The following is a 12,084-nucleotide window of genomic DNA, read 5'->3' as shown; positions in this document are numbered from 1 at the left end:
GGGAATTCTGAAGCGAGGCTAGATAATGCCATTTTGTTAGATTTCCCTCAAGTATTCCATGATTTAAACAATCAGTGCATTTAACTTTGTATAATTACTTTAACTGCTTTTTAAAAATTCTCATTTGTCTTTCTGCACGCTTCCAATGTTCCCTCCGACATTGGGATCTGCTTTAGGTACAGGTTAATTCGCCTAGGCCCAGACAGCCAGGACAAATTAAGAACTTGGAGAAATAACTTTATTTTGTACCTGTTACACCCAAGGACTGTTGGAACTTGTTTTGCCAAAATAAGGGACATGTTGAGTATATTTGAATTATTGATGCGAGTTTTTGTGGTTTAGAAACACAGTCAGGTATCTGAAGCAGATGGCACGGATTGCAGTTGGCCCATTGAGACTGTCCACCTTATCGATGGCAGGTTCTCTGCCAATGCTCAGCACTCTGCAGCTGTACTGTTCGACTGCACTCGAGAATACTGTGACCAACAAGCTGTCCACAGAGGTAAGCTTATTAAAGATTCAGTGACTAGGACTTGTTGAAAGACTTTGGCTGGAAATTTCTGGCCACCAGTGGGGTCTTACAGTTGAACCTTCGCCATGGGATCCCCCCCAACCCAGAGCAATCTGGTTGACTCTTAAATGTCCTCTGAAATGGCCTAGTATATCACTCTACTCAAGGGCAATCAGGTATGGGCAATAAATGCCCACATCCCATGAGTGAATTTAAATAAGTACAATAAGAGGGAAGCAGAGAGATCTCTGTTCTGTCAAATATTTCAGTGCATAACTCCCAGACTCAATGTCACTAATTTACCTGTCACTCACCAAATCTTCTGGACTTTTATTCATTTCAGTCGGATTCTCCGTTATAGATTCAGAGGTTTACAGCATGGAAACAGGCCTTTTGGCCCAACTTGTCCACGCTGCCTTTTTTTAAACACTAAGCTAATACCAATTGCCCATATCCCTCTACACCCATCTTACCCATGTAACTGTCTAAATGCTTTTTAAAAGACAAAATTGTACCCACCCCTACTACTACCTCTAACAGCTTGTTCCAGACACTCATCACCCTCTGTGTGAAAAAATTGCCCCTCTGGACCCTTTTGCAGCTCTTCCCTCTCACCTTAAACCTATGCCGTCTAGACTCCCCTGCCTTTGGGAAAAGATATTGACTATCCAGCTGATAGCTATCTAGTTCCGGTCCAAGATCCTATGAGTTGTGCAGCACACATTAAGGTGGGGATTTATTGTGGGAAAAGTGGTGCCTTGCTTGGCTGCTTTCTCCTGGAGTTTCATTTCACTTTGCACTGGTCTCGAGTTGAATCCTAACCCCATCTACATTATAGTGTTGGTTCAAAATGTTAATGTATCAATAATTGGGAATGGCTGTGCATTTTGTACAGACTTGGAAGATGACATTTATGTTGGCTAATTTTATTTTGTCTAGGATTGCCTGCTGCCACTGTATAGTGAAGCTCTGCAATCCTGTAAACAGCATGATGTCCGCCCATGGCTTCAGGCTTTAAGATACACGGTGTACCAGGCTCGCTTAGCTGAAAAATTGAAAGGTAAGAGGATGTATTTCATTAATGTGAAGAGAACAAAAGTAGCATCATAAGAACATCTTATTCACTAGATGTCTTCATTAGTTGATAATGACCTCAGAACGGCACAGTGGGATAACCACTATCTGCTGTAATGAAGGAGATCTTTGTCTCTCTCACTTCCTTGCCTGCTGGCTAAATATTTGTCAGATAATTGAGTCCCTACCTTTTGCTCTTACAAACGAAATCCAAGTGCAAACCAAATAAGAAAATAAATGAGGTGATGTTTTGCCCAAGACTTTATACTTTGATGTAGTTGTACTGTAGGCCCCCAAATAGTTAGTGGGAAAGTGAGGGGCAAATATGTAAGGAGATTACAGATAGCTCTAAGATAAGTAGAATGGTAATAGGGGATTTTAACATTCCCGACATTGACTAGGATAGCCACGGTGTTAGAGGCTCAGAGGAGAGAAATTCATTCAGAATGTGGATGGCCCAACTAGAGAGGGGACAAAACTGGACCTTCTCTTGGGAAATAGGGAAAGGCAGGTGACAGAAGTGTTAGTGAGAAATGTTGGGACCAGTGACCATAATTCCACTAGTCCTCAGATAATTATGGAGAATGATAGGTTTGGTTCAAAAATTAAATTTCTACATTGGGGCAAGGCCAATTTTGATTGGATCAGGTAGGAACTTTCAAAAGTTAATTGGGGGAAATCCGTTGGCAGGCAGTGGGACATCTGGTAAGTGATATGCTTTCAAAAGTGTGTTAACTAGAATTCAGGGTAAGCTCATTCCAGAGTGAAGAGCAAGGCTGGTAGAAGTAGGAACCCTAGATGACTCTGGATATTGAGACCTTGTCAAGAAGAAGAAGAGGCATATGACGTGAATAGGCAGCTGGGATCAAGTGGATCGTTTGAAGAGTGTAGAGGGTGTACAGTTAAAAGGGAAATCAGGAGGGCGAAAAGAAGACATGAGATTGTTTTGGCAGATATGGCAAAGGAGAGTCCAAAGAGCTTCTACAAATACATAAAGGGCAAAAGAGTAACTAGGGAGAGAGTAGGGTCTCTTAAGGATCAATAAGGTCATCTATGTGTAGGTCTACAAGAGATGGGTGAGATCCTAAATGAATATTTCTCATCAGTATTTACTGTAAGAGAAAGGCATGGATATTAGGGAACTTGGGGAAATAAGTAGTGATGTCTTGAGTATACATAATACAGAAAAGGAAGTCTTAAAGTGCATCAAGGTAGATAAATCCCCAGGACCTGATGAAGTGTATCCCAGGACATTGTGGGAGGCTAGGGAGGAAATTGCGGGTCCCCTAGCTGAGATACAGATGAGGTGCCTGAAGTTGGAGGGTGGCAAATGTTGTGCCTTTGTTTAAAAAGGGCTGCAGGGAAAAGTCTGGGAACTACAGACCGGTGAGCTTCGCGTCTGTAGTGAGTAAGTTGTCAGAAGATATCCTGAGAGACAGGATCTACAGGCATTCAGAGAGGCAAGGACTGATTAGGGACAGTCAGCATGACTTTGTGAATAAAAAATCATATCTCTGAAATTTGATTGAATTTTTTGAAAGGGTAACCATGAGAGCATGCAGTTGATGTTGTCCACACAGACTTTAACAAGGCCTTTGACAAGATACCACATGGTAGTTTGTTGCATAAGGCCAAATATCTCGGGATCAAAGGTGAGGTAGCCAAATGGGTACAAAATTGGCTTGATAGAATACAGTGGGTGGTTATAGAGGGTTGTTTTTCAAACTGAAGGCCTGTGACCAACAGTGTACCTCAGGGATCAATGCTGGGTTCACTGTTTGTCATTTCAATGATTTGGATGAGAATTTAGGAGGCATGGTTAGTAAGTCTGCAGATGATACCAAGATTGATGGCACGGTAGACAGTGAAGAAGGTTATCTAGGATTGCAATGGGATCTTGATCAGTTGGGCCAGTGGGCTGATGAATGGTAGATGGAATTTAAGTTAGATAAATGCAGGACATAGTTAATGGTAGGGCACTGGGGAGAGTTATAGAACAGAGTATTCTAGGGCTGCAAGTTCATTGCTTCTTGAAAGTGGAGCCACAGATGGACAGAATTTGAAGGCATTCGGCATGCCTTTTCATTGGTCAGAACATTGAATACAGGAGTTGGGAAGTCTTGTTGAAGTTATAAGTTGAGGCCTCACTTGGAAAACTCTGTACATTTCTGGTCACCGTATTATAGAAATGATATTAAACTAGAAAGAGTGCAGAAAAGATTTACTAGAGTACTAACGGGACTTGATGTTTTGAATGGGACTGACTGGGACTTTTTCCTCTGGAGCATACGAGGTTGAGGGGTGATCTTAGAGGTCTACAAAATAATGAGAGGCATAGATCAGCTAGATAGTCAATATTTTTTTCCCAAAGATAAGGGAGTCTAAAACTAGAGGGCATAGGTTTAAGGTGAGAGGGGAGAGATACAAAAGTGTCCAGACGGGCAAATTTTTCACGAAGGGTGCTAAGTGGAATAATCTATCAGAGGTAGTAATAGAAGCGGGTGCATTTTGTATTTTTAAAAAGCATTTAAACAGTTACATGGGTAAGATGGGTGTAGAGTGAAATGGGCCAAAAATGGGAAACTGGGACTAAGTGATTTTAAAAAAAAGGGCAGCATGGACAAGTTGGGCTGAAGGGCCTGTTTCCATGCTGTAAACCTCTGACTCTAAGGCTAATTGGACAAGATGCCAAGGAAGTTTCTGCCATACAGTGCCTCATGTTTCCTGATATGTTTCTTGGAATAATAAATTGGCAAATTGAAAGGTATAAATATTCAAAATTACTCAACTGAACAATTGATTTTTTTTTTAAATCCAGGTTCCAGCACTTCAGTTAATGGACATCTGATGGAACTTGGGCTCACAGCAGTTAAATTTGCTCGGAAACAGGGAAATGTACTTTTGGCCACCAAACTTCTCGAGCAGTGTAGTAAGACTTCACTGAACGATGCCAGCACAACGCAAGATTTAGTCCATTTGTTCAAACAAATGTCATTGCATGGCACTGTTAATGAAAAGTGGGGACCTGAACTCGATATTGAGAAATCGAAGCTATTGTACACGGCAGGTAACTAAAGGAGATATTTGTATTCAATGTTTTTATTAAAACTTATTATCTTTTGTCTTCCCTTCATCATTGCTCCTGCTTGCGGAGTTATCTGCTTTCAGATCTTTTCCATTCAGCTCAGGAGAATTGCTTTTTCCTTTTCCTGAAGAGGGTATGAGATATACTTTTACTTTTACTTACAGAACCACGCAAGGACAAGGGCTGCTTCTCAGTGGCTGCTGAACTGGTGTTGTCAGACTTTGAACTGTTTAACAACAGTTATGAGAATTAGCTTCTGTCTTTACTACCATTGCTGCATCGGTGTGCTGCCAAGGCAGCTATACTTTCTGCTGGGAGATACCTGTTGTTTTCTGCCTGACGGGGGTGGAAAGACAGCAGCAATAATGTTAGGGCACAACCAACGCCACATTTCCATATAATAACATCTATAGCACTTTAATAATTACCTCTGTTTTGAACTTCTATCTAGTAAGCTGTTTTGAAAGATTACTTTGTCATCTTTTATTAATCTAATAGAACTATGCTGAGAAATGTTATTACTAATACCTACAACATTTGATCCATATTAATAGGTCATTCTACACATGCCATGGAAATGCTGAGTTCCTGCGCCATATCATATTGCAAATTCTCCAAAGCAGAATCTGCTGTTGCTAAGTCGATACTCACCTTGACTAAGTGGATTCAGGCAGAATGGAAAGAAATGTCTATCCAGCTAAAGCAAGTTTTCAGAGCTCAACAGCAAAAATCTATTACTGGCCTGCCAACATTGGCAAAAAACATCCATACTTTGGCTGAACTGACGCCTCCTAGTTTAATGGAGGAAGTGGCTTGCCCCAAAATGGTGGTTGAATCAACAGGTAAGCGTACTGACAATTGCTCAGCAACGAGTATAAGATGTGGACACTTTTAGCGAGCTATTAAGATTACGTTCAAATTGTTCTCTTCTCAGTGAATATTGGGGTTGGAGAACCTGACTTCATTTTAGGGCAGCTGTACCATCTATCAGCGGTTCAAGCACCTGAAATAGCGAAGTCTTGGGCAGCGTTGGCCAGTTGGGCTTACAGATGGGGCAGGAAGGTGGTCGATAATGCTAGGTAAGTGTGTGGATCATTTTGTTCAACTATTTAGTCACCATAGCTCTGCACTTGGGATCTTATCAAATGTATTCTTCTGGTGCAGTTTGGTTAGGCAGTAGGAATAATTTGCCAGAGCATTGAGATATAACTCAATCCCTGTCTTAAATTAATATATTTTAATCCTTGCATCTATGTAACACTTGATGTAATTTATGCTTTGATTGGGAAGCTTGCTGGAAGATTGGGAAGCAGGAAGGTAGAGTTGGTTACAATACCAGCCAAGGAGCTGGAAGTTTCAAAATAGCAGGCTGGGGTAATTACAGCATAAAATGTCTTGATTCTAAATCTATGGTGTCCCATTCTGGGCACCGCAGTTTAGGAAGGTGGTCATGAATTGAGGTTTATTAGAATGGTATCAGAGACATTCGGCTTAAGTTAAAGAAACTGGTTGAGTAGGGAAGGTTAAGGGAAAATATAATAAAGAAAAACCTCCATGGATATAGTGCTTCCCTCAATCGCCAGATGTCTCGATGTTCTTTCCAACTGATGAAATATTTTTGAAATGTAATCATTGTCATAGTGTGGGAAACATGGTAACCATTATGTGCTGAACAAAATCCTGCAGCAATGATGAGATAACCTGTTATTTATGATGCTGATTGAGGAATAAGTATTGGGCAGGAACTGGGGATAATTCCCCTGCTCAGTTATCAAATAGTGCCATAGGGTTGGTTGCATCCATCTGAGCAGGACTTGGGGCTTCAGTTTAAAACTTCATCTGAGAAATAGCACCTCCAGCAGTGCAGTATTCCCTCAGTACTGTACTAAAATGTCAGCATTGATTTTGGTGTCCGAGCTGGAGGTGGACTTGTACCTGGAAGTTTAACTCTGTTGGTACACTCCTGCCCCTCTGTCACAAAGCTGACACAAAATCATGTTATAAAGGAACAGTTTCCATTGGCAAACAAGTCAGTAACCAGAAGACACAGGTTTAAGTTGATGGGGGGAAAAAATACTCAGTTTTTTAATACAAGTTGTGACATGAGGGATGTGCTGAGAGGGTGGAAGAAGCAAATACAATAATTTTTGAAAGAGTTGGATAAACACTTGAAAGGGAAAGATGTGCAGTGCTATGGAGAAGAGGAGGAAATGACTAATTGGATATCTCAGAGCCAGCAAAAGAACGGTAGGCTGAATGGCCTCCTATGTGGAAGGAAATCTGCATGCACAAAAATAGTTAATGTTATTGATTGAAGATGGTCAGTATATTAGTCTATTTATACAAAAAAAAATGATGTGGTTCTTGTGAAAAATGAGTATCTATTTTTGGGTCCACTTTAATACAGTCAGGGTGAAGGTGTTCCACTTCTGGCCAGAGAAAAGACAGAAGTTCAAAATCTACTGCCAGAAAACATATCTGAAGAAGACAAAGAAGCTATTTACGGAATTCTGGGGCAAGCACTGTGCCGACCAACAGGAATTCAGGTAAATGTTGGGGAAGGATTTATTAAATTTCTGCATTGAAGAATAATGATCTAAACTTTATATTTGACAGCTAAACACAAACTGTCACAGGAAAAAGTATTTTGATTCAGTTGTATTTTCCAGAGACTTCGTAAGATATTTAATTTGCTTTCTTTCTGACGTGAACTAAGCCTATAGTCTACCTTTCCTTGTTTCTTAATGTTATTCAGGATGAAGACTTGGCCCTGCAGATAAATGATGATGAGGAAGATGACATGGTAGAAGTTATTTGGCGGCAGCTGATGACGAACTGCCCGTGGCTTGCTGACCAGGATGAGAATGTTGTTGAAGGATTAATTGAAGTGTGGAGAAAAGTTGTAGACCGGATATTCAACCTTTATAAACTTTCTTGCAAAGCATACTTCACTTTCCTTAAACTGAATGCTGGTCAGGTTAGTAACCAAATTACTTGTCCGTATTACTGTTTTTGGGGATGTGTTTGGTTGGGTGATTTATTTGGATAGCCTGCCCAATCAACTTGTAGCAATGAAATTCTCTGGAGTTTCATGCTAGCATAATATCTTCCTACATTTTCATATGAAGTCTAACTGGTTATACCATTGTCTTCTGCTGGGAGCACCAAGAAAAGGCCAGTGAGAAGCTGGAGAACTGATGAGGAACATGCTCTGAATTTTGGGTTGATGTTGAAAAACGTAGATACTGGCCCTTGCTAGCGTATTTAGCAGGATCCCATTTGCTCACGTTTTCTCTATATAGGGCTCTGCTAGTGTTAGGTGTGTTGGTAACTGGTGTGGATTGTTTTATTTTGTCACTGTATCCAAATCAACAATCCCTTTGCGTGAGTACTTCCATAGTTCAGAGGAAGTCTTTTTGCTTGTCAGGTATGCCACTAATCCAGTGCTATGCATGGTTTCTTATGCTTTTAAGCATCTTTGTTGGAATGGCATTTTTAACATTCTGCACACTCCTCTTATGTATGGTATGCTTTGTATGGCGAGCAAGAAACCATACTTTTCACTGTATATGAATACATGTAACAAATCAAACATTTCTGTGCAGCTTGAAATTAGCAAAGAAATCTTTCCATAAAGCAGTAAATCTAAGATGTTGAAGGAAATTTACAGGCAAGTTTGTACCTTTCAAAAATACACTTCTGGGAGTAGATTATCTTTAGCTGCAGCTTGACTGAGTAAAGTTTTAAGCTCCTTCCTTTTCACTTGGGCTCAGGCTGTAAGAAAGTCAACAAAATGGTTAGAGCAGCTGGTGAATAAGTTTTGCCTCATAGTTCTGTCAAGATATCTACTGTTGTATGTGCAGTTGCATCTCCAGATGTGCAGTTGGTGTTGAGAGATAAGAGTATTGTCTTATATGGATTGCTTTATTTCTGTTAAAAATTGATGAAATGTCAAAGTGCTTTGTAAGCAAAGATTCCAGATTATTGCAAAAGCCCCATTAAAGCAAGTAACTCAGAGTTTGAACTAACTCCTCAGCAGTAGTTTTTATTGCATCTACGTCAGAATCGTAGCTTGGCATATGGTCTGCCTTTCTGATGCATTTGGCAGCTCCCAATAATCCTAAGAAATTGGGATCTGGATTTTGAGAAAGCCAACCAGGCAGTATTCATGTAGAGGATGTAGAATATTAAGGAGGGCAGAGTGATTCCTATTTTGGTGGCAATCTCTGATGTGTAAAATGTTCCTTCTGTATCTCAGGATAAAACCCACTGTTCTCTAACAAGTCAGTTGGTACCACAGAATGATAGCAGAGTGCTACACAGCATCTTGGAAGTGGAATGGTGAAGGAATCAGTACCCTGCTATTACTGCTGACAGGGATACTATACAACCATTTGTACAGAGAGGCTCATTGTGGCTGAAAGGAAGATATTGATCATTCCAAAAGTAATTGAAAGCTATCATGGTTAATTCTTTTTAAGTGTTAAGTTGGTCAGAGAATTAGAACTATTGCATATTGGTAACACATGGGATCGACCTGAGCAGAGTGTGCAAATCTAGACAGTCGTCAACTGTACAATTAAGAGGGCCAAATTTGCCTAATGTTCTTTAGGCAGAAGGAATTCTGTTTAACTGGTTCAAGCAAAATTGAACAGTTTTGAAGGTTTTTGTCAAAACTAGTACTATTATTACTAAACTCTATCCCTTTGTAGCAAAATAACATTCCATTAAATCTTGCCCTTGAGGGTGTGATTGTTGCCAAGAGAAAAAAAAGTATGACTGCATTTTAAAATGAGTCTTTGTGGATTAAGATCATCTCATTCTAATGGTAACAAAGTAGCATTTCCTTAAGATCATGCTAACTTTGGGTAGGTTGATGGGATGATATTGTGAAAGTTAAATGAGGAGAGAGGCCTACCTTTAGAAACATATAAAGTAGAAGCAGGAGTAGGCCATTCAGCCCTTCGAGCTTGCTCCACCATTTACTTTGATCATGGCTGATCATTGAATTCAATATCCTGATTTCTCCCCGCTCCATATCCCTTGATCCCTTTAGCCCCAAAAGCTATATCTAATTTCTTCTTTGATTTAAAGTTATTCCTTGTTTATTTCGCATGGCATTAGCTTTCATAAAATTCTGTTCTTTTGTATAATTTCTCCTTCAACATTAAACACTAAGAATTTTATCTATTCTTGTAATATGTTGCAACATCTAATGCAGTTGACCCTAATGGCCTGTTTTTAACAATTTTAACCTTTTTCATTTTGGACAATAAAGTGGGTTGAATTTTAATATTTTTATCTATTGCTGTCATTGCAGGTTCATGTGGAAGGTGAAGATCCCAAGGTGATGCTTAATAATACAGCCACCAAGCAAAGCAATGATGATGTCATTGTTATGGCTACTTTAAGGTTGTTAAGATTGTTGGTGAAGCATGCTGGTGAACTTCGGGAGGGTCTGGAGCAAGGTCTAGCCACCACTCCCACAGCTCCCTGGAGAGGCAAGTAGTAAATAACATTGTTGTACATCACCTCAAATCACTGCTCGTATTAAGCTTTCCTTTCATGCCACGTAAGAACAGATTGACCATTATCGAATTAATTTCAATGTTGGATTGAAGTGAGATTACAACTGTGAAACTTTAGATATGCTGCCTTAATCAAAGTGACTAAGTAAAGATGCAACACTGATTACCATTCTTGTTACTTTTCTGTTTTTTCTGAAGAATTTGCAGATGACTCCAAATTGAAAGCGGAGGTTATGTTGGGGAAAACAATGTCAAAATACAAGAAGACATTAGTAAATTTCCACAATGTATTTGTAATTGACACATTAAAGGAAGTAAGGTTGATAAAAGGGAATCTGTAGATGTGGTGTACTTGGTTTTCTAAACAGCATTTGATAAGATGCTATAACAAAGATTACTATGAACAAGATCAGTAGTATTGAGGAAGCAGTGTGCTGCAGAAGGACTTGGACAGGCTAGGAGAGTAGACAAAGAAGTGGCAGGTGGAATACAATGTGGAAAAATGAAGCTGTGCACTTTGGAAGGAGGAATGGAGGCATAAACAATTTTCTAAATGGGAAAATGCTTAGGAAATCAGAAGCACAAAGACTTGGGAGTCATTGTTCAAGATTCTCAAGGTTAATTTGCAGGTTCAGTCGGCAGTTAGGAAGGCAGATGCAATGTTAGTATTCATATCGAGAGGGCTAGAATACAAGAGCAGGGGTGTACTTCTGAGGCTGCATAAGGCTCTGGTCAGACCCCATTTAGAGTATTGTGAGCAGTTTTTGGCCCTATATCTAAGAAAGGATGTGCTGGCCTTGGAAAGGATCCAGAGGAGATTCAGAAGAATGATCCCTGGAATGAAGAGCTTGTCATATGAAGAACGTTTGAGGACTCTGAGTCGTTGGAATTTAGAAGGATGATAGGGGGATCTTATTGAAACTAGGCCTGGGTGGAGGGTGTTTCCACTCATAGGAAAAAACTAGAACCAGAGGGCACAACCCCAGGCTAAAGGGATGATCCTTTAAAACAGAGATGAGGAGGAGTTTCTTCAGTCAAAGTGGTGAATCTGTGGACCTCTTTGCCGCAGAAGGCTGTGGAGGCCAGGTCATTGAGTGTCTTTCAGACAGAGAAAGGTAGGTTCTTGATTAACAAGGGGGTCAGGGGTTATGGGGGAAAAAGCAGGAGAATGGAGATGAGAAAAATATCAGCCATGATTAAATGGCAGAGCAGACCTGATGGGGCAAGTGGCCTAATTCTGCTCCTGTGTCTTATGGTCTTACAAGAGCCGTATGTACGGGGTTACATATTAGCATGGATGAAGGATTGGCGAGTTATAGCTTCTCATCAACCTAGCTAGCTCAACACATTAATGTTACACTAAATACTGTCATTGGAAAATATATCCTTGTATGAAAGAACAATGCTGAGAACAACAAACGTTTCTGATGGTTAAATATTTAGAGATGCTGGGGGCTTCAGTTTCCAATGATGCTATTGTGTCTCAGCAGTGTTTGCTATTTGCAGGACATGTTTACATTTTGTTCTCTTTGTTTCAGGTATTATTCCACAGCTGTTCTCACGTTTGAATCACCCTGAGGTATATGTGCGACAGAGCATCTGCAATTTGCTGTGTCGTGTGGCTCAGGATTCTCCTCACCTTATCCTGTATCCTGCGATTGTTGGCTCAATATCGCTCAGTGGTGAATCTCAGTCCTCAGGTAATTAATATCTCTGTCTGTATCCAAGGCTTAACCTGTAATTAGCTAGGTTATTAATAAAAGCACAAGTGATGTTAATAAATACACGTTCATAGAAATCTTACTTTCCTTCTCTTTTGGATAAGTTAGTTATCCTAACAAAGTAAAATTTGTTGAAATGTTGCTTTTGTGCACTGTCAAAGCTGA

The 12,084-nt window shown here is 40.1% G+C and overlaps 1 protein-coding gene across 4 annotated transcripts in view; it reads left to right on the top strand.

Moving 5' to 3' along the window:
• smg1 (SMG1 nonsense mediated mRNA decay associated PI3K related kinase) overlaps window positions 1-12,084 on the top strand; it is a 165,610-nt gene that overhangs the window by 81,259 nt on the left and 72,267 nt on the right. For all 4 annotated transcript variants that reach the window (XM_080207048.1, XM_080207051.1, XM_080207050.1 and 1 more), the window contains 9 exons: window positions 343-502; window positions 1,451-1,571; window positions 4,404-4,652; window positions 5,225-5,512; window positions 5,605-5,749; window positions 7,078-7,216; window positions 7,426-7,647; window positions 9,991-10,171; window positions 11,737-11,898. In XM_080207048.1, coding sequence (XP_080063174.1) covers window positions 343-502; window positions 1,451-1,571; window positions 4,404-4,652; window positions 5,225-5,512; window positions 5,605-5,749; window positions 7,078-7,216; window positions 7,426-7,647; window positions 9,991-10,171; window positions 11,737-11,898 — 1,667 coding nt within the window. The remainder of the gene's footprint in view (window positions 1-342; window positions 503-1,450; window positions 1,572-4,403; window positions 4,653-5,224; window positions 5,513-5,604; window positions 5,750-7,077; window positions 7,217-7,425; window positions 7,648-9,990; window positions 10,172-11,736; window positions 11,899-12,084) is intronic.

Source organism: Carcharhinus amblyrhynchos, chromosome 18, assembly GCF_965287045.1.
Source record: "Carcharhinus amblyrhynchos chromosome 18, sCarAmb.v2.hapA, whole genome shotgun sequence".
NCBI classification, from domain to species: domain Eukaryota; kingdom Metazoa; phylum Chordata; class Chondrichthyes; order Carcharhiniformes; family Carcharhinidae; genus Carcharhinus; species Carcharhinus amblyrhynchos.
Note: the sequence above shows the minus strand (reverse complement) of the source record. Positions and strands in the feature narration are given on the sequence as shown.